At 40.6% G+C, this 23,723-nt stretch overlaps 1 protein-coding gene across 1 annotated transcript in view; it reads right to left on the bottom strand.

Moving 5' to 3' along the window:
• TMEM132D (transmembrane protein 132D) overlaps positions 1-23,723 on the bottom strand; it is a 940,028-nt gene that overhangs the window by 8,787 nt on the left and 907,518 nt on the right. The window contains exons 6-8 of the mRNA XM_021004381.2: positions 14,173-14,378; positions 9,039-9,312; positions 2,458-2,649 (exon numbers count right to left, since the gene is read on the bottom strand). Coding sequence (XP_020860040.1) covers positions 2,458-2,649; positions 9,039-9,312; positions 14,173-14,378 — 672 coding nt within the window. The remainder of the gene's footprint in view (positions 1-2,457; positions 2,650-9,038; positions 9,313-14,172; positions 14,379-23,723) is intronic.

Below are 23,723 nucleotides of genomic sequence, written 5' to 3'. Positions count from 1 at the left end.
AAATGTCAGAGCCAAGTTGCATGCTGGGCCTAAATGCCATCAAAAGCAACTCTGGAAGAGATTTCAAGGTAGCATGTTTAGTTCTTATGTCAGGAATGGATTAGTTTACTGGCCTGGTTTCTGGCCAAGGCACATCAATTTCTTAACTCTTCCCAGACAACAAATAGGTAGCAGATCTTTATCACCTAGTAAACATAGCCTCACTTTCTATTTCTCACTTGGGATCTATAACTTGGATCTCTCCAAGGGGCTATGGCTAGCCCTCAGTAAGAATTCTGATCAGTTACAGGGATCATTGACACTCAAGTGTCTTTTGGATGGCAGCCACTGCCTGAAAAACGAATAAGCTTAACCAGAGCAAAGGAAGATTAGCAAACACCTGGTCAGAGGGCACTCAGTGGGCACAGCAAAATGGGTAGGAGGTTCATTCTCTTCAGGTGCCAGCTTTTTACTACCTGACACTTCTCCCTGAAGGAACAGCAGCAGAAAGCTTAAACCTACTAAAGCCTAGGGGAAGACTGATGAGGTGCCTGGGGAAAGGCCTAGGGGAGAGCCAGCTGGCATTGGGAATTACAGGATCTTAAGCAAGAAGGGTGAGAAGTCATTGAGACCATGCAACAATACTCAAGATACCTTGGGTTCAAATCCTGCCTCTGACACTTGTGAACTGTGTGACCCTTGATCAGTCTCATAACTACTCTCAGCTTCAGTATCCTCATTTGCAAAATGGCAATAGTAATATCTCCAACCTCACAGAGTCCTATTGAGGCTCCAATGAAATAATGGATGAAAAATGTTTTGCAAACCTTACAGTACCTTGTATATGGCAACTAAGTGCTTATTATTTGCAAGACATTGGGCTAGAAACTTGGGTGAGCAAAAACAACAACAAAAACCACAGAACAGACCCTTACCCTCAAGAAGCTAACATTCTACAGAGGGAGTTGGGGGTGGGACTAGGCTAGATGAACATATGCAGAGTGATTTCAAGAGGAAAAGATCATCGACAACCCAGGCAATCAGGAAAAAGAAAAAATTTGTGTAAGAGGCACAATTTCACAGAAGAGGCTCCTGAGATGAAGACTGAAGGAAGCTAAGCATTCTAAAAAGTGGAGGGAATGCATTCCAAGCGATGGGGTCAGCCCTGGTCTAGGCACCTCTGTGCAGGAGATGGTTTATCAAATTGGGGAAGAGCTAGTAGGTAAGTCTAGCTAGAACAAAGAGTGTGCTAAGGGGAGTAACCTGCAGTCTTATGGAAGGTTAGACTCGAGCCAGATTGCGAAGGGCTTAAGGAGTTTATGCAAGAAGACTTTCTAGGATTACTCCCAGTTTATTTATACACATATGGATACATATTATTTATTATAGTTACAGAATATACTTATTACAATATGTGTATGCAGATATAAATGTGTATATATATATGTGTGTGTGATCATGATACATGGATATATGTTACATGTTACAACATACACATAAACATATATACACATACATATACACACATCTCTCTCTATTTTTTCACACACACATATATAATTTTGCTGGTGCCAGCCTGAATTGGCTTGCAATCATGAAATTTTCAAGGTGAGCATTTATACCTCAGAAATTGGCAAATGGTACAAATAAAGGCATAATTTATTGTTTGGTTGACTGTCTAGATTTAAGACAGTGTACATGCAATTTTAATTTAATATTTAAATTGTTATGCACGTTTGTTTCATAGCTTGTTGTTCAACATTTACCAGCACACATGTGTGTATATATTTATGTTTAGAAATACAGAAATATATTCATTGTAAATATGTTATATGTGTTTCTGTATGCATGTGTATGTATGTGCAATATGCACATAATTGTTTGCATGCTGCTTCCCCCATTAGATTGTGAGGCCCTTGAGAGCAGCTCTGATGCCAAAGGGCTAAAGAATGCTTGATGACTTGATATTCTGTCCTAGAGGCAAAACTGAAGAAAAACAAATGGATGAATGAATGACTGAATGGAAAAGTATTATTAAGCCCTTACTATGTGTCAGGAACTCTGCAAAACATTGGCAATCCTAATAAAAGGGAGGAAGACAATCCTTGCCCTTGATAAGCTTACATTCTAATAGGAGAATATAAGATGTAAAGGAGAGTTTAAAAAGGGGTTGGTGGTGGTGGTATGATGCCATGGTTTGAAAATGACTGGGAACTAACACAATGACCTGGTTTTCCAGCAAAATGTTTTCAGCGGGACAGTGAGATGGTCCAATCTGTGACTTAAGAATGGTCATTTGGCAGCTACTTGGAGGACTGCCTGGAAAAGGAAGACACTGGCCTGCTCCATGCTTCATTCCCCCTTACGACCTTTTTGGCGGCCCCCTCTTGAACACCTGTAGTGCTAGGGGGTAGGGAGGTTCTAATCAGGCTGTATCATGGAGCTGTTGCTCCACAAAATGGCCAGGAGCTCTGGTACCTGCTTAGGTGTCTGCAGTAGCTCCTGAGCCATGGAGGTGGCAAAGATCGCTCGGTTGCTCCCTGGGCTGAGCTGCAAGGAGAGGGAGAGCCCAGTCACCAGCTGGACTCCGAGGTCAGTGATTGTCACCTTCTCGTCCAACACAGTCACTGTCTTCTCGGCCAGGATGGCGTCGGACAGCGGGGACAGGATCTGAACAGAAGAATCAGCATGAGAATTATTTTATTAAAATGTGTATTCCTTTCTGAAAAACAGCCCCAGTTGAAGCAACCCTTTACGAGAAAAACAAAAAAGAGAAGACACACGAACCACAGTTAACGCCAATCAACCTTCCATTTGATCTTGAATTACTAAAGGAAAACATCTTCATTCATCACTAGGAGTAGAGTGGAGAGAGGCACTCATTGGGTTCAGGGCAGTCTCCAGTCCTGACTGCCATTAATTAGCTCTGTGACTCCCGGAAAGTCACTTTACCCTTCTAAGCCTCAGTTTCCTTATCTATAAAATGGGGATAGTAATACTTGCAATGCCTATTTCCCAGGGAAGTTATGAGGGAAGTGCTTAAGTCACAGGTTGGATCTAGAAGGAATTTTAGAATTTTGCCACTTATTAATAATAGCTAAGATTTATACAGCTACATATATTTATATGTATTATATATAATATATTTCAATGTATATTATATACACAAAGAGATGCAAAGCACTTATTTAAAAATTGCTAGCATTTATATAGTTACATTTATTTATATATTATATCACATATTTTATGTACATCATATACATATATATAGAGAGAGCAAAGCAATTTACTTAATAATAATAATAATAACACTTAGAATTTATAAAGCACTTTAAGGTTTGCAATTTTTATTTCATTTGATCCTCACAACAATCCTGTGATGTAAGTGGTTTTTTCATTCCCATTTTACAGATGAGGAAACTGAGGCTAAGTGAAGGTAAAGTGATTTGTCCAGGGTCACACAGTTTGCACGTCCAAGGGAGGATTTAAACTAAGGGCTTCCCAACTCTAAGACCAGAGCTCTATTCAATGCACCATCTAGATGCTTACAGCTATTACCTTACTTGATCCTTACTATGTGATCTTGGATAGGTCATTAAACTTTTCTGGGCCTCAGTTCCTGGTCTATAAAAAGAAGGAGGTGGATTAGATGGTCCTGAAGACCCCTTCTAGCTCCTGTTCCATGAGCCTATGGTCCTAAGTGGCAGTGCCAAATCTGAACTTGGACTTGACCCCAAGTCTAGTCTTCTTCCCACTTCACCATGATGGGAGCTATTATTCAGCATGTACTACTTTGTCTTTTTTTTTTTTAGACAATTGGGGTTAAGTGACTTGCTCAGGGTCACACAGCTTGTAAGTGTCAAGTGTGCGGTCTGAGGCTGGATTTGAACTCAGGTCTTCCTGATTTCAGGGCCGGTGCTCTATCCACTGTGCCACCTAGCTGCCCCTTGTATGTATTATTTTGAATACCAGCTAGATAAGCTCTATTTACATTTGGAAATACTAATCAATGCTGGGTTAAAACCTGCCCCATGACCTTAAGGTCCCTGTAATAGTAAGAATGTAAATAATAAAATATAATAATAAATATGAATAAAACACCAATTATTAATTGGCATTCTACATTAATAACCAATGTTTTGATTAATTGATAGTAAAATATTATTAATAACATATAACTTTTACATAGCACTTCAAGGGTTACAAAGCACTTTACATATCTCTCAATTGGTCCTCACAACAACCCTGAGAATTTGGTGATATGACAGATGAGGAAACTGAGGCTCAGAGTTGAAATGACTTGCCCAGGCTCACACCATAGCTACTAAGTATCTGAGGCAAGATATGAACTCAGATCTTGCTGACTCCACGTCTGGCACTCTATTCACTGGTATCATCTAGAGATAACATTCCTTCTCCTCCCCAATGTTAGTGATTTGTACCTTTTTTGTACAATGTACAATTCTTTTGTACAATTTGTACAATGAGTTTTATGTTTATACTGCCAGATCTTATCAAAGAACTAAGATAATGGGCCATGTGGACCAGGTATTGGCACAAACACTCCTTGGGAGTTGGGGGGATGCTGTTTGGGAAGGGTCTTTTCCTTTCTTTTCCATAACCTAAATAAGTAAGTGGGATGGGCTTGTGGTTAAACAGTACTCTTTGGAGACTTACTTTTCTGGACTGAATGGATTATAATTGAATTGTTGTTGAAAGCTTGACCTCATGGACATCTGTCTCTCTCTGAATTCCCCTTTTGCAGCTGCCGGGGAGATTTATGAGTACATATGTTGAATTGCACCTCGAGACCTCAAACTCCTTAAGCCTTGACACCCAAGTTGTATAGCCCCATCCAGCCACCCTCATCAATTCCCATGTCTGACTTTGACAAGGAGAGATGAGCAGTGTGTTCTGAGGTGATGGCAGATGAGAAAACTTGTGCTGTGAAGGGACAAGGAAGCAATAAGGAAAAAGAAACATTTGATGGCCCCAGAGACAGAAGACTAACAGTACTCTCTAGCAGCAACCAAAGGACAGCTTTATTTTTTTTAAAGCAAGGTTAGAGGGGCCATTGCTCCTAGCCTGAAAAATTAGCCCTGGATACAAATGGAACTCCGTATCCCTTAATGGAAAATTAGATATATTTAAGGAGCTGAGAAAACCTCTGAAGACTTTATAAAAAGTGTCCGGAATTTCTGAAATTTGTATCACAAAAGATGGGAAGGGGCCTTCTTTTTAACATCAGTATTTTTCTAGTGAGGCTATGAATCATGGAATGCCACGAAATCTGATGAATGAAAATCATGGGTCACACAAACAGCAATAGTAGTAGTGGATAGGGTGATACTTATTACTAACAAAGAATTATGCCAGAGAAGATCATGGATATAGAGCTAGAAGGGCATTCAGAGGTCATCTAGTCCACGCTCATTTTACAGAGGAGGAAACAGAGGCTCATAGAAGTTGTGAATTGCCTCAGGGGTGGGGAACTTGAGGCCTCAAGGCCACATGTGGCCCTCTAGGTCCTCAAGGGTGGCCCTTTGGTTGAACCCCTTAAGGGGATTTGCTCTATGAAGTTTGGATTCAGTCAAAGGGCCACACTTGAGGACTGAGAGGGCCACATGTGGCCTTGAGGCCACAATTTCCCACTCCTGGCTAAGTTCACACAGTTACTTAGTAGCAGGAACAGGATTTGAACCCAGGTCCTGTGACTCCAAGTTCAGAACTCTTTCCACTTCACCTATTGCCTCCAAATATGGCTGGAAAAGGAAGTGGGTGAGGAGGCAGCCAGGTAGCCGCAGTAAAGGATAATTGGTAGATATCTCTGCATACTTCACTCATATCTAGAATATCTCAAGTGATCTTGTGGAAACTCCACAGGGAGTTCAGTGGATAACCTTGGGAAGAGAAATTAGGGGGAAAAACATGGGCAGAAATTGTAAAGGATGAGAGTGCATGGATCTGTCTCATTGGAAGAATTACTTTTATCAATGAGATAAATTCATGCAAACAACAATATAGATATGTTGTATCATCAGAAATGAGATGGTCTTGGTAATTGAAAGATATAATTGAGATGGGAATTAAAATGAGGAATAATGACTTCAGTAAATAATGACATGTTCAGTTTTGGGCTTCACACTTTAAGGAAGATGTTGATTAAGCTACAGAGTGTTAAGAGGGGAATATTCAGGAAACTCGAAAGGGTTGAGCTCATGCCATAAGAAGACTGGTTAAGGAAAAGGGAATGTCTATCCCAGAGGAATACTATTGGGAAATAAGGGCTGTCATGTAGAAGACTGATGAGGAGTAAGGATCAGACACAATCAGCAGGAATTTCCAAGAGTCAAATTTAGGCTCCTTTTAAGGAACAACTTCCTTCTCAATTCCCAAAGCAGTTGTCTTGGGAGGTGAAGAATTTTGGAAATCTTTAAGACAAGACTGTATGGACACTTGTCAAACAGAGGTTTGGATTAAACAGAATGATGTCATTTTCCAAGGTGATGTTTGACGATTCACTGAAATACTGTGATGGTAAAATACCCAGGAAGGAGATATACTGATTGGGAGTCATATCCCCTCTTCCCTTACTGGGGACTTCCTAAAATCTCAAGTATGTAGTTCCTTGCTGTTTTCCTGATAGAATGGAAGTTCATTGAAAGTAGCGACCATTTTGGTTTTGGTCTGTCTTCTCAACATTTAGTGCAGCGTCTGAAACATAGTAGGCACTTCATTAATTCCTGTTGATTGTCAAATTGATTGATCTCTCCCAATTACAAGTTATATAATACTTCTTCTGACTCAAAAAACAAACATCTAATCTTTAAACAGCTTAAAAAGCTTTTAGAAATGGATTATCTTCTTCTACCCTCTTACTATTTGGGATACTTGTTCCTAATTATCATCATCATCATCATCATCACCATCATCGTCATCATCTTCATCAGGATTTTTGTACTAGATGTATACTTTCACTGGTATAAGGAACTCCCAATGAGGAAACTCCCTCTGCTAATGTAGATCAGCAAGTGCTTTGTGACTTTTAGTCAGAAAGTTGCCTAGAGCACAGAGATTTTAAATGACTTGCCCAGGGTCACCCAGACAATACACATCAAAGGTAGGACTTGAACTCAGATCTCTCTGGCTTCCAGACCAGCTCTCTCTCTGTGTCTCTGTCTTTCTGTCTCTCTGTCTGTCTCTGTCTCTCTCTCTTTCAACATTTTTATGTTTATGATATTCTTCCTGTGGTGTTCTTTTGGCTACAAGTCATGGCACACTACAGTCTGAATAATTGATCATTTTACAGATAAGGAAACTGAGGCGCATAGGGTTAAGTTACTTGCTCAGGGTCACACAACTACCATAAGTCTGAGAACAGAGTTGAACTCAAGCAGAGTCTTCCTGACTCTATGCATTATGGCACCACCTAGTGGTCCATCATCTAAGAAATGCACGATCAAAATAAAGAGATGGACTTGACATATATAACTAGTTTTCTCCCTTGGTATCCATGCAATATCAAGAGATTGAAAGAGTCCTGGGCATATCACATGGATCTCATGAAGATTTGTCAGAGTACACAGGTCAGAGTTGCTCATAATAGGCAGGCATGGATAGATTGCTATTTGCATCACAGGAGGAATTAACAAATTCATAAAAGATAAATTATCTATATGTATCCTCCCTTCAAATTGGAAGGTCTGTGAGGGCAGTTACCCTATCTAGGCTAACTTGGACCTCTCCCTGGCACTTGGCATAGTGCCCTGCACACCGATCCAGCTTGATAAATGATTATTGAAATGAAGTGATAGTAAAGAAAGGATGACAAGGGATGAGAAGATAATGTGGAATACAAGGGAACAGATCATTCCAAGCTCGCAAGCAGGGCAGTGTGACTAGTTGTCTCACGAAATTTATAACCTCCCATAGATCTCCAGTCTCTATTCTTGGAAATTTCCTTTTCAGGGAATACTGTCTTACAATATGTTGGAGATTTCAAAGATGTAGCCTAGACAATGACAAAGCCCACAGTCATATGACCTCCTGCTCTTGTTTAATGTATTCTAGACAATGTGTGAGATAACTTATTATTATACTGTTATATTAACAACTAATTATTAATTTGTGATCCAGGGTTTTCTTCTCCATTTTCTCATTAAGGCTCACCTCCTATAAAAAGCCAGTCTCTGAAGGACACATTTTTCCTAGACCTCAATGAATATGCTCTTTAATCTTATACAGGACCCATCCAACCAAGAGACCTAGCATCTGTTTAGAGTAGAAACAAAATCCAGTCTAGAAGAGTCCTTATACTGAGGAAAGGAGCCCCTGTCTTTGTACTCCTCCATTGGAGTTTAGGGTGACCCAGATCATGAAGGAGAAAAATCAGCCAGACCTTTCTGGCTGGAGATGGATTCCCCTGTCCAGATTGCTGGATGCAGCTGAATCTCATGATCAAGCCATGTTATCAGCAGGAGGAGCTGAAGACTTCTAGCCCACCTCATCAAATGTCCACTAGTCAGGGTTGATTTTCACTTGTCGGGGACATTCCCTTTCAGAAAGGTATTTAAAGCTCTCAGGGTCTCCGCTGGGGATCTTTGGTTACCAAGAGAAACCACTGACCATTGATTTCTTGATTGGCAGCTAGCCTATTAGGCTAGCTGATTATTAATTACCCCCAAACTCTTGTCTCTCAGGGTTATTCATTCATTTCATGAGTGAGTCCATAGCTATGTCAAAGACTTTTGGTTTTGGCAGCATGGGGAACTCCCTGGAAGAGTATAGCCCATATAGACCTTGATGGTAGCTTAAGGCTCAGAGAGATCCAGTGACTTGCCCATGGTCATAGGGCTAGTTAGTGTCAGAGGTAGGATTTAAGCCCAGGTCTTCTCAACTTTCTTAAGAACTTCCTTCATTGGGCTGTAGGGAGGGAGATGGCCTCTTTTGGGCCCTAGATACTACCCCTAGAGCTGAATTCTCACCTTTGGGCAAACTCCTTTAAAGGGGCAGGGCTGAGGCAGAGAGAGCCAGGATCTTAGCTCTCTGGGCTTCCTTACCTGAATGGTAGTCATTCCGAGCTCCTGCCCAATCAGAACCTGCCCTCCTTGTAGCTTGGCGATCCGTGGCTCTTCCACCTGCATGAAATTGTTCACCAAATCTGTGATGTCCACTTGCCAGTCAGAGCCCAGCAGGTGGGCCAGCTGTCCTCCAGAGTCAGAGGCCTCAGCCACAAACTGGGTAAGGACACGCACCATGGCATGCTGGTATTGGAGAGTGCATCCTTTGCCCCGCCTCTCATCTTCTTCCTCATCATCGCTATCACGGACTGGCCTGGAAGAGTCAGAGGGGACAAGAACAGGAGCCATTACCTTCCTTTACACCCAGAGAGTCTATTCTTCTTGAGGAAAAGGGACCATTTGATTTTTTTCATTCTATCTCCTGAGTGCTTTAAGCATTGTAGGTATGATTGCTTTATGATACCAACCAAGAAGACACTAGGCATTCTAGAGTCTAAGGCAAAGGTGTCAGACTCATGGCCTACTGGCACATACAGTCGGCAGGAGTCAGATTAAAATATAATTGAGAAATTAACAAAACAAATAAAAATGCAACACAGACAATGTTAATTTCTGGTTTCTAGGTCAATCTATGGCTCACAGGGATTGATTTCTATTTGAATTTGACATCACTAGTCTCAGGCAAATTAAGATCCTAAAGAATGGGGTAGGGGGTTCTATGTGAATGTAATGATCAAACTATCAATAGCCAATCAATGAACGAGAATTTATTCAGTAAGGTGATCCCATTCTGAGCCCCAGGGATACAAAGATAGAAGTGAAACAATTCCTTGTCCCCAAGTAGCCTACATTCTACTAGGAAGATATAATAAGTACAAAGAGAAGTCAATACTAATTATCAATCTATCTCTGTGTATGTATATGTATATGTATAATACTGTAATTATATGTAATATATACATATACATGTAAAATAAAAAATTTAAAACAAAAACATACTTTGTTACCTGTAAAGTACCATCTAAATCATTATTATTTTAAAATAAGAAAATAATAAATTGTGGATATTAACAACACTCTACAAATGTATATATTACGTAATATATAAGACATATATAATTATATAATAAATACAAATACATATTATAATACATGCAGACATATGTGTGTCTTCTAAAAGAGGTGCAATTATTTTTACCCACTTTATTGTGATTCAGAGTCAAAGTGACTTGCCCAGGGTCACACAGTTAACAAGTCATGAAACAGGATTCAAACTCAGGTCTTTTTGGCTTCAAGTCAAACTGTAGAATCATATATCTAGAACTATTTGGGACTTCAGAAGTCATTGAGTCCAACCCCTTCATTTTTACAAAAGAGGGAGTTGAGGTTCAGAGAGATTAAATCACTTGCCCAGGGTCTGCAGGAGCAGACCCAAGCACAATGACCTACCAAACTGCCTGACTTACTTCTCCTCCTTCTCTTCCTCATACCAATTCTCACATCTCTGCCAAATAGACAGGTTGGGGCCCACGCCCTGTGGAAGTCTCTGGTACACTAGATTCTTAGGATGCTAGAACTGGAAGAATGGCAGGCTTCATTCAGGGCCAGAGGTCACCTCCTAAGAAGGTCAGGCAAATCTGTGTGCTATTGGGTCAGTGTTTGCATCTCCTTTCCCCATTTCCCATAGGTCACCTCAAAATGATGAAGCTAGCTCTGCCCACTGAAGCATCTGGATCAATTCCTCTGCTTGGTTCCTCTTTAGAGTTTCTGTTTCCTCTGCTAGATCTGAGGACACCGCCTACCCAAACCCTCAGTATAGATGCTCACATCCCCATCTCCACCACAGAGGCTACTGAGGTCTGTGTTAACCATCTGTACTGTACAGCTGTTACAACAGCTGGGCTGCACCATAGGACTGTTTCCCACCTCAATAACTCTGCTCTTATTGACACAGATTTAGAGGGATACATTACCTTTTGCCCTTTTCAGTGGTGGCAGCAACCTCTTCTCCATCCACACTTCCCAGTCAAAGCTAGAAGCCCCATTCTTCCTGAGGCCAGTAGGACTATCTCAAGGAGAAGAGGGATTTATTACCTTATTCTCTTACTGAGAATTCATCTTTCTTCCTTTCCTAAGTGTACTTGTTCACAGAATATATTCTTTATCATTGTATGATGACTCCCTTCTTATCTTCATCTTACAGAATTCATCTCAGCTTAAGTGACATTTTCTACTTGAAGTCCTTCCTGATCCTTCCAACTGCTAGTACCCTCCCTTCCAAACTACCTCATATTTAACTGCTTTGTATATATTTGCATTTTTCCACTTTGTTTTTGTTTCAAAGAGGACCAGTGATATCATGGGGTGACATCTTGACTCCCCTATGAACTGGACTTAAGCGAGGCAGAGTTGTGCAAAGTCATCAGCCTCTCTCTTTCAGAATTGCAAAAGTCCAGTGGCAAGACAAAAGTCAAGACGACCGGTGATGACTAGAGATACAGTGATGACCTTGGCATCTTTGATGTCTGACCAAGCTCTAAGCACTCCACAGCACCTGTTTCAGCTGCCTTCACGGCCACTGGAACAAATTGTTCTCATCCACCCATTCCATTGGGGGAAGTCTTCATATGCTTGGGATAGACATCCTTCTAACTCATCGATGGGTTAGAATGTAAGCTCACTGTGAATAGGGGTTGTTTCATTCTTTGTACTTGTATCCCCAGGACCTAGCACAGTGCCTGACGCGTAGTAGGTGCTTAATAAATAATGCTGATTGATTGATTGCTTAATAGATTGCAAGCTGGAAGGGACTTCAAAGGCCAACTACAAAGGAAGATTGTTATACTAGTTAGAGTGCTGTTCTTGGAGTCACTGAGATCTGATTTCAAACCCTGCCTCAAGCTCTTAGCTACTGTGTGATCTTGGGTAAGTTATAAAAAAATTTTTGGGACTCAGTTTCCATATCTCTAAAATGGGGTGAGCAACAGCACTGACCTCATGACTTAGTTGGGAGGATCAAGTGAGATAACACTCACAAGGGCTTTCACAAATCTCAAAATTCCATATGGATGTAGATGTTATCTAGCCAGCAGTTCTTAACCTTTTGGCTGTCATGGACCTCTTTGGCAGGCTGGTTAAACTTATGGAATCCTCAGAATTTTTTTTAAAATTCATAATTGAAGGAAATGTTAAAATTTCAGTTGGAAAATAAAAATTCAAGTCCATTGGGGCAGAGGGCGATGTGATCTATGGTGCCTAGATGAAGAAGCTTCAGCTAGTCCAATTTCTCCTTGACTACAAATCAAGCCTTGGTCCCACCGAGCCATTTGAGTTTTATGTGTGATTTAGTGGATGGAGTCTGAAAGACCTGGGTTCAAGTCTTGCCTCTAACATATACTCGCTTTGTTCCCTTGGACAATCTCTCAGCTCCAGGAAGCTTTCTAAGATTATAAATTGCAGGGAATAATAATAATAATAATGATAAGAATAGCAAACATTTATATAGCACTTACTATGTGTCAGGTTATGCTAAGCACTTTACAGTGATTATCTCATTTGATCCTCAACAACTGTGGGAAGAAGTTACTATTATTTTACCTATTTTATAGACAAGGAAACTGAGGCAAATAGAAGTTAAGTGAGTAGCCCAAGGTCACACAGTTAGTAATTGTTTGAGGTCAGATGTGAACTTATATCTTCCTGATTCCAGGCACAGAACTCTATCCACTGTGCCATCTGGAAGTCTCTATGTTTTGTGTTGTCAAGATAAAGCTAATGCTCTGTTACCTGTGTCTGTCTCGGTCCTTTACACATCAGTCCACATTAGGAAAGTAAGCATAATAGAAAGAACACTAAATTTTGAATCAAAAGATATGGGTTATCATCCTGATTACTTACTGTTTGTGTGATCTGGGGCAAGTCATTACCTTTCTTGGCCTTGGAATTTGTTTCCTTCTCTATGAAATGAGGGAGTTGGACTAGATGACCTCTAAAGTTCCTTTAAATACTTTGATCCTAGAGTGTCTGTTTTCAATAGTAACCTCCTCAAAGGCAGAGATTGGGTTTCCACAATACTCTGACCAGCGTAAGGTATCCTTTTTCATTAGTTGCTATAGTAGAAGATTTTTGATGGTTAAGATGGTGGTCCTCATTACATTCCACCCCTCTCTTATTGTGAGCTTTCAAAGTTATCTAATTGGTGTGAATAGATGATGGTCTTTCAATTTTTCCATGGAATTGTATTAAGACCAGATGACTGTACTCAGAGTTTCTAATTCAATGGTATTGGAGAAATTGCTCAGCTCATAGGATCACAAGATCAAGTAATCAACAGACTATTCAATTAACAAGTATTGATTAAGCACCTACCATATGTTGGGTACTATTTTAGGTGATGGAGATTCAAAACCAAAAATGAAACAGTTCCTGTTCTCAGTGAGCTTACAATCTATACGTGCCCATATAAATAAAATATGTACATCATAAACACAAGGTAATTGGGTGGGCACTAAAAGCTGGGGGAAGGTTGAGGAATGGCTTCATGTAGAAGGTCACTCTTAAACTGAGCTTTGGGGAAAATTAGGGATTCTAAGGGGCTAAGGTGAGGAGGGAATGAATTCCAGGCATGAGGGAAAGCCTATGCAAAGGCACAGAGATGGGAGATTGCATGTCATGTGTGAAAATACAGATTTAGAGCTGAGAAGGGACCTGAACTGCCATCTAGTCCAAACTCTTTATTTTATAGATGAGGAAGCTGAAGCAAGGAGATGTTAACTGACCCAAGGTGACCCAGATGATCATTATAACTGACATTCAGATAGTGCTTTAAAAGTTTACAAAGCACTTTAAAACCATCTCAATAAAACCTCCAAAAAAACCCCACCTGTGGTGTAGTCACTACAGATATTATTATTCCCATTCAGAAGATGAGACTGAGGTTCAGAGAGGCTGTCTCATCAGTTGTCCCATGGCCACACAGCTAGTTAAGTCCCTGAGGAAGCATTCAAAACTCGGTCTTTTTAATTTTAAATCTAGGTCTCTCTCTAATATGTCAGGACGTGATTGAGATTTGAATCCAGAACCTCTGAGTCCAAAATCAACACTCTTTCCACTATACCATATACACATAGGTATGTGTGTCTATGTGGAAGAGGTACAGTCTGATGAAACCTACCTCTTATTTGAGACAATGGGCACCCTCCAGCCCTTGATTTGGTTGAGTTCCGTGTCAGAGACTTCAATCTGGAGTGGGAGCCGAGGCACCCACACAGTCATCTCCAGGGGGCTGCTCAGGTGCTGGTAGGTGAACCTCACTACAACATTCACTTTACCTTTCATTTCCTTTCCATTGACAAAGACATAGTCACATCTGTCAGACACCTGAAACAAAGGAAAGGGAAAGCAAGCAATGAGACTTCATGGAAATATAGAATGTAAGGCTTTTGAAGGCAAGGATGTTCTATTTTCATCTTTGTATCTTTATCACCTGGCACACTGCCTGACACATAGTAGGTGCTTAATAAATGCTCATTTATTGATGGATCCATTTCCCAAGGGAATGGGAAGAAGAAGAAAAGAGGGAGGGAACAGAAGGAAGTATGAGGTCTGTGGCTAATGTTGTCCTATCACTTTGAAGAGTAACTTAAGTAGGACATTATGTTAGGTCCCAAGAATTCAAAGACAGGAATGAAAAAGAAGCTTACTATATTAAGCAGACACAACATGTACGTAGGTATACACACATTTTAAACAAAATCAATACCAGTTAATTGAGGGGGAGGGTGTATTAAGACTCAATAAAAGTTTATAAGTACCTATTACGTACAAAGTGAGAAGCAGCGTGGCATGGTTAATAGGGGGCCAACTGTGTAATCAGAAACACTTGGGTTCAAATCTTACCTCTGTCCCATTCCAGCTGTGAGACCATTGGCAAATCATCTAATTTCTTATTGACCCAGGAAACTCTCTCAATCTATAAGTTATAAATGAATTGTTGGAAAAAAATTTCCACACTAGGAATTCTTGACACTGATAAAAATCACAGGTTAAAACCAACTTCTCTTCATGACTCCCTCCCCAGTGGTGTGTTTGGAGTTAACTCGTAAGGAGCTGATTGTTAAATTTTCAGTGTGAGCATTTACACCTTGGAAATCAGCAAATCCTATAAATCTTGGCTTAATTTATAGTTTCATTGATTTGTGGACTTAAGAAGTGATGGAAAATGACAATAATGCAAATTAAACTTAAAAGTGTGTAATGCCTACAATTGTTTTGGATAGATTATTATTGACACACATCTGCCCAGTCTTCAGTGTGCTGAGTGCTGAGGAGCTGAGGATATAAAACCAAAATGAAAATTAATTTCTGCCCTCAAGAAGCTTACATTCTACTGGGATATGTCCTTCAGAATTCCTTTATCAAATTAACTCCATCTCTCTATATATATTTTTTACCCATAGCCTTTGCAGACTCAGTCTATACAGAATTATTTTGGACCACTCATCTGTTGTCTCTAAGCAATCATTTCATATAACATGGAGCAGTGACACCTCATTGTGTAATGTCCATCCATATCTGCCATCCACTGATAACAATTCAAATTAATTCCAAAAATATTTTCTTTTTAAAAATTGTTTTTATTAATTTATTTTTAGTTTTCAACATTCACTTCCATAAGCTTTTGAGTTTCACGTTTTCTCCCCCGTCTCCTCTTCCCCCTCTCCAAGATGGCATGAAATCTTATATAGGCTCCCCATATACATTCTTATTAAACATATTTTCCCATTAGTGATGTTGTAAGGAAGAATTAGAACCAACAGGAGGAACCACAACAAAGAAGAAACAAAACAAAACAGAAGAAAAAAGAGAGCAAATAGTATGTTTCAATCTGCATTCAAATTCCATAGTTCTTTCTCTGGATGTGGATAGCATTTTTCATCATGAGACTTTTGGAGATGTCCTAGATACTTGCATTGCTGAGAAGAGCTAAGTCTATCAAAGTCAGTCATTGAACAAGGTGAGTGTTACTGTGTACAGTATTCTCCTGGTTCTGCTCATTTCACTTAGCAACAGTCCATACAAGTGTTTCCAGGCAAAAATATATTCTTTTCTTTTTTTTGGTGAGGCAATCAGGGTTATGTGACTTGCCCAGGGTCACACAGCCAGTAAGTGTCAAGTGTGTGAGGCTGGATTTGAACTCAGGTCCCCCTGACTCCAAGGCCAGAGTTCTATCTACCGCACCACCTAGCTGCCCCATGAAAATATATTCTTAATCAACCTAGTAGGTGCTTGGTACCTGCAATGCAAGTATAAAAATTGTATAGCCCCTTCCTTCAAGGAGCTTATGCTCTATCTGAGATTGTGGCAGGATATAAAACATGCTATAATAAAAGGAGGCAGGGCAGTGAGGTGGCACCATAGTGGGTAGAGAGCCAGGCCTGGAGTCACGCAGACATGAGTTCAAATTTGGCCTCAGACACTTACTGACTACATGTACCTGACCAAGTCACTCAACCTTCTTTGCCTCAGTTGCTCATATGTAAAATGAGCTGAAGAAGGCTATGGCAAACCACTCCAGTATCTCTGCCAAGAAAACCCCAAATGGGATCATGGAGAGTCAGACATGTCTGAAATGACTGAATGACACGAACAAATAATACAAGGAAGGGTCAACAATTCAACGAGCATTTATAAAGCACTTAGAATGTGCCAAACGCTGTGACAAATGCTGGAAATAGAAATACCAGCAGAAAATAAGACAGCGGAGTGTGATGGAGACATAGGAAAGCTCTAGAGAGATGTATCAAAGCATTAAGCTTTAAGGATTAAGCATTAAGGAAAGTGAGTTATTTTTCATTGGATTCCTAGTACCCAGTATTTATATGAATGAGTCTGATCTCGTGAATATGAGCTTTCACTCCCACAGGCAGATTGTAACCCATTCATGGCTGCCTCTCATGTTAGACTATTATGCATGTCTTCCCATAAATATGCTATGGGCAATGGGCAATATGACGAGGGCTGACCTTGCTTTCTCTTTGTATCATGAGGATACTGGTCGCCTATACAGGCTATCCATGGGTTAACCCTTACATATGGTCAACTCATGTTATTTGGATAATACTTTTCTTTATGCCAACCTTCAATCTACTACTCCTTTATAATTCCTTGTTTGTAACGTTAAAAGTTCTACTGCCTATTTCAACTTCTCCACTGACACTGCTAGGTCAGAGGTCTCAATCTCAAATATAAGTGGATCCCGGCAGTGAATTTTGCCTTAGAAATGACAAATTAGCATTATCTACGTTCTACTGTCTTTTTATTTATTTTATTAATCATTTCCCAATTACATTTTAATATGATTTGGGTACTGGAGGCTGCAAGTTTGACACCTTTGTTCTATGAGATCTTGTTCATTTGTTTCAGTCACATCTGACTCATCATGACCCCCTTTGGGGTTTTCTTGCCAAAGATACTGGAGTAATTTGCCATTTCCTTCTCCCACTTATTTTACAGATGAGGAAACTGAGGCAAACAGGATTAAGTGACTTATCCAGGTCACACAGCTAATACTCATTTTTAATTTCTCAGAGATAGTGGTGTTCCATAACTCACATTCAGAACTGACCATAGGCATTTTTCATCCATTTAGTCTTTCCTATGTGAAGAGTTAGTTACTACCCTGTTCAAGGAGCCTCAATGGCTCCTTATCACCTTTAGATGGAAAAAAAAAACCACCAAACCAACCAAACTTCTGTTTCGTATTTAAAGTCAAGGACCACCACCACTGTCATCAACGTCATTATCATCATCATCTATAGCTAACATTTATGTAGCACCTACAATGTAGTAGGCACTGTGTTAAACACCTTATAAATATTAACTCATTTTATCCTTACAACAATCCTACAAGGTAGGTGCTATTATTATCTCCATTTTACAGTTGAGGAAACTGAGGCAAAAAGTAAGATCAATTACTTAAAGTGACAAGACAGAAAACGGCAAAGAAGGAATTTGAACCCAGGTCCCCTGACTCTAATCCATCACCCTTTCCATAAGCACCACACTGCTTTAGTTTCACTCTGTTTTCTTTTAGGTCACATCCACACACACACACACACACACACACACACACACACACACACACACACACCCATATCCTCCCCCCACACACACATGAATGAGCATTTAGCAAGACCAGCCAAGTCCCAAGAAGGCTGCCATGCTTTCTCCATTGCCCCTCTGGCTTTCAACTGGAAGACTGGTGTGTTTCTGATTTTCTGCTGTCAAAATAGTCTTTCCTCACTCTCTCTTGTATCTCTAAGTATCAGGCTATGTCAACACCTTTTGCTAGTGGCGACTTCCAAGAGCAAAACTGCTACTCAGCCTGTGGTAGAGCTTGAAGAAAAACTAGGTAGAAATAACTAGGTTCAGATATTATAGGAAGCAATTCCATGGAAGGCTGCTCTCTTGAGCTGAGGCAGCACCAGTAAAAAAGAAACAGGAGGCAATGTTTTGTAGCTTAATACATGGAAGGAAAAAATCAATAATTAAAAAAAAGAGAAATAATAATATTTCAGACATAGATCCATTTATCAGTTTGAGATGTTTGTACTCTTAAAATATCGGCCAAAAGAAAAAGTACTTAAGCCTGATTGAAAAACTTAATGAAACAAGCTCAGGAGGGTTGGCTCCAAGTTACTGCACAGCTAGATTTCTCCCTGCTAGAGATTCTGACGCATTATTTAGGTGCCGCCAAAAACATACAACATGAGGCCTTTCCTCAGGTCTCTGTCCCTCTTGCAATTTTTTCATATGTATTTTGTATTTTCTTACGCACTTGGATCTTCCACACTTGAAAATCTCTAAGTTAATGTAAATGTCTCAAGGGAAGAGATTGTCTCATTTTTCTCTTTGAATCCTTCGTAACTAGCACAGTGTCTGGGAACATTTTTTGTTGGTTAGTCATTTTTTCAGCTGGCCCAACTCTCCATGATCCCTTTTGGGGTTTTCTTGGTAAAGATTCTGGAGTGATTTGCTATTTCCTTCTCCAGCTCATTTGACAGATGAGGAAACTGAGTCAAACAGTGTTCAGTGACTTGCCCAGGGTTACACAGCTAGTAAGTGTCTGAGGCTGGATTTGAATTTGGGTCTTCCTGACTCCAGGCCTGGTGTTCTATCTACTGTGCCACTTAGGTACCCCTGTAATAGAGTTATGCTTAATAAATGTTCAGTTGAATTTGCTTAATTCTTTCTCTTCCTTCCAATTCAGGCTGTGTCCACCCGAACAAACCTGCTTCAAACTAACCAGCCAACTAACCAAGCTGGAATCTGGACAAGCCACTACATAATAACCAATGTCCAGGAAAACTGGCTGCTTCAATAAATTCATTTCTTCACATTCTTCTTCCTCAAAGTTTCACATGTGTGGACCCAGACCAGATAATCTTTTTTGTTTGTTTGTTTTGTGCCTTAAAGATAGCATAGGGACTAGACTTGTTATTTTACTGCCAGAGGGAATGCCTGGGTAAAGAAACTCCCCCTGTTAATGTAAGTCTGCACCTTAGAGTCTTATAGAGTTGCCTAGAACATTGAGAGGTTCAGTGATTTGCCCAAGGTCACACAGCCAGTGTGTTTCACAGGTAGGACTTGAGCCTACATTTCCAGGCATTGAGGCCCCACATCTTTAGCCACAATGCCCTACTTCCTGTCATGGTTAGTCCTGCACAGTTTCCAAAATGCACATGCCTATATGTTCTTCTACGAGATATAGGCAGGGTAGGAGCTATTCTCCCCATTTTATGACCAAGGAAACTGAGGCTTATTGAGGAAAAGTGACTTGCCTAAAGCTACGATGCTAGCATGTGAGAGAGGAGGGATTCAAATCCAGATCTCTTGCTCCAAGTCCAGTGATCTTTTATCACAAAATAGTGCCTTTCAACAAATATGAGTGCATGACTATTTCCTTAGGTAAAGAGTAAGAAAATTCCATTAATGGATAAAAATGGTGAAGAGGCATAAAGCACGATATAATTTTAAAACTATTAGTATTTAATTTACTTGATTTTTTTTAATGATGGTGATGGTGATGGTGATGATGAAAATAAAAATGATGGTGACGATGAGGACAGCATTTTGATACCTCTTTAAAGACTACAAAACACCTTGCATTTTTAACTGGGGTTTGAAAAGGTCATGTTGTAAAGCTGTTCTTTCTAATTCTGGCCAGGTGTGCTGGCTCAGAACCTGGGTGCTTTTAGAATGAAAAATTTCTCGCCTGGCTGCTTCCCATCAGCCATGTGTAACTAAGTGCTCATCTGCCTTGGAAATGACAAAATAACTCTCTTATTGGCCACTGAGCAGGAAGGGCTGATGACACAGTAGCATTTAAAAGGGGGAAGTCTTTCCTCTGGGTCTCTTTTCTTCTCTTCTTGACTGTGGGTCAAGCTGCTTCTTTTGATGAGTGAGAAGAAGGCAGTTTAACTTCTCTGCTACTCTGCCAACCACACGGCCATAAGCACATTGTAGCTAAAGCCCATGTTCTGCCTAAGTCATCCTGATTCTGGATTTTGGGATGTCTTTTCTCTGTTTCCTGATCTTAGGTGAATGAGCCTAATTCCTCAGATGGACATGTGCAGCTTTGGCGTCCCCTTGCAAGTTCAAGAGTTTTGGTGATTCTGATCCTTTAGTCAGTGCTTGAATGGTGGCATGGAGAAAAGATCCTGACAACTATTCTAGTATTTCTTGGAGAAGGTGAACCAATCCCAAGCTAGGCTTGCCAAAAGAGAGCTGCTGTGAGGGGAACAGTGCCAAGCCAAGGTGAAATGTGGATGCCTATTCAGTAGTCCCACAAATTGCTTCATTTCCCGGTATTTATGACTCAACCTCCCAGTAGATTATGAGAGGAATTCTAGCGCTGATTGCTTAAGGCTTGTCAATGCATACTGTGAGTCTTTTTTGTCCCTCAGCATTTCTTTTGTGGAAAGGAAATGAGTTTCTGCCTCATTCCTGATTCATATTTTATATTAATTCTCTTTCTACTCCACTCTTTTGGGGACACCTTCTACATGAGCTAAAACCTAAGCCCTTGGGCCCAGAAATTATGTGATTGTTATTAGACATATTATCTCAGCTAATCCAGATTTGTTATTTAGTAATAAGAGCAAATGAAATGGGACTGGTCTTTCTCAGTGATTAAGGGAAAAGTGAAGTAGAAACATATTGTTGTTTCTAAGAGTTAAGAACTGGCTTGTGTATAACTTAGGGAAAAGAATGCTGGAGAAACTTATAGATAGTCTCTGCCTTAAGGCACTTGCTGTCTAATTGGAGCAGAACTGCATCTAGGGCAGGTAAATAATAACTACAATGGTTAGCATTAACATAGTGCTTTTAAAGTTTGGGAAGTATTTATAAATATTAATTCATTTTATCTTCATAACAATCTTGGTAGATATCCATATCTCTCTTTTACAGAATGAGAAAACTGAGCCTGATAGAAGTTAAGTCAAGTAAACAAGCCTTTATTAGGTGCTTGCTGTGTGCTAGACTCAGTGCTAAGTTCTGGAGATACAACTAAAATAAAAAAGAAACATAGTCCCTGCTCTCAAGGAGCTTCCATTCTAACTGGGGAAGGCAAGACATAAAAGAAGACTGAACAGTGCGGAGTGGGGAGGAAAGAGAAGATACCCATATGTGAGCTTGGTGGGAGTCAGAGTCAGGAGTGAAGCCTTGAGGAGAATGAGGATACGACTAGGCTGGGCACTTTCCTTAAGAATCTGACCAATCAGAGAAAGGGCCATAGGGGCAGAGTGAGCCTCTAGGGTGAGGAGGCTGCAGGTGGCTTGCATGGGGTCTCACAAATAGTAAGGGTCTGAGGCCAGAATCGGATTCAGAGCTTCCTCACTCCAGGACCAGTGCTCAATTCACTTGAATTCCAAGGACAAACTGGACTTTGCACTATGGTAAAAATTTTCCTGGGGACGAGGCATTTCTTCCCTGTGGCATACTGGACACCATCTTCTTTTTTTTTTTTCCAGTAGTCCATGATTCCTGGTGTGAACTCACTTTTGCCTGGCTCTGGGCTACCACACCCAGGAGTGTATTGCCTGTGCCCTTATCTGGGGGTCCATTTCTCTCAACAAATCCCCAAGGAGCAAAGGACTGCTCTCCTTTCCCAACTGGATGGAATATGCCATAAGATTGTTGTCTATGACAGTTTAGCTCTGTTCAACTCGCTATCGTTCTCAATTAATTGACTCTGCCCCTGATGGGGGTCATTTCCAGTTGTCCTGATCTATATCTTGCCACTGGACTCAGATGGCTCCAGAGGAGAGAGCGAGGCTGATGACTTTGCACAACCCTCCAACATTTCAATTTAATTCACTTTTATGTCATGGCATCACCTTCCTGATGTCATGGTCCTCCTCAAGGACAAAGGACAAACAATAACAACAATGATTCTGCCCCTGGGGTGCAAAAATTCCTACTGGTATTTCTGACATGGAGAGAGAATACACACACACACACACACACACACACACACACACACCCCTATCATCTAAGACCACTAACAGAGCACTACAGGCAAATGGATGGCTTATTCAATACAAATTGAGCCCAAGAGCGCTGAGGGGTTGCTTTTAAAGGAGTAACCTGAAGTGAGTACAGCTAGTGTAGAAAGACTTCTTTAGAGACTGGGGAGCAGGAGAAAGAACAAATGGAATCAGACGCATAAGGGCTGAGGTTGAATCCCTCCTCTGAAAGTTCCCAGCTACCTGACCATGGCAAGTCTTTCAGCCTTGATGTACTCATCTGTAAAATGGAGAGAAAAAGACACATGCTATCAATCTCACAAAGGGGGTTGTGAGGAAAACACTTCGAAAAATCTTAAAGTTCCATAGAAATGTGGGCACTTATTTGAATTTTTGGACATGAGTCTCAGTTCCTGGCCTCAGCCCCACCCCTGGCACTTACTTGGGCCACAGATAAGTTATTTAACCCCTAAGAGCTTCAATTTCTTCCTTTGTTAAATATGGTTATAGCAGTGACAGGTAGTGTGGTTTAATGGGTAGAGTTTACCTGGAAGCCAGGAAGTCAACCAGAAGTCAGCAAGCATCTGTACTATGCCTTGGTACCATGCTAAGAATTTGTTGTTCAGTCATTTTCAGTTGTGTCTGACTCTCCGTGACCCCATTTGGGGTTTTCTTGGTAAATATACTGATGTGGTTTGCTATTTACTTCTCTGGCTCATTTTACAGATGAGGAAACTGAGGCAAACAAGGTTAAGTGACTTACCCAGGGACATGTAGCTAGTAAGTGCCTGAAGCCAGATCTGAACTCAGGAAGAGTAGTCCTTCTAACTCCAGGCATGACACTTTATCCATCACACCACCTACCTGCCCTCTGCTAAGAGTAGGGAATAGAAATATAAGCAAAAAGAAAGACAGCCTGCCCTCAAAGAACTTACCTTCTAAAGTAAGAAGATAACATCTAAAGAAAGCGCAAGTGGATGGGTAGGGAAAAGTATCAAATAGAGGAGAAAGGAGTCCAGAGAGTCAGGAGCAAAGTCTGGAGAGGAATGAAAGTGGGGACATATCTGACTTGGGCACTTCCAGAAGTTCTGGGAGGAACTGTTTGATCAAGGGAAGGTGCTTCAGGGGCGGATGGATCTTCCAGGGTGAGAAGGCTGTTGTGAAGAAAGTGGGTCTATAGAATCAGGAGTTGAGC

The sequence above is a fragment of the Phascolarctos cinereus genome, unplaced genomic scaffold (assembly GCF_003287225.1).
Source record: "Phascolarctos cinereus isolate Bilbo 61053 unplaced genomic scaffold, phaCin_HiC Scaffold_4;HRSCAF=312, whole genome shotgun sequence".
Classification (NCBI taxonomy): Eukaryota; Metazoa; Chordata; class Mammalia; order Diprotodontia; family Phascolarctidae; genus Phascolarctos; species Phascolarctos cinereus.
Note: the sequence above shows the minus strand (reverse complement) of the source record. Positions and strands in the feature narration are given on the sequence as shown.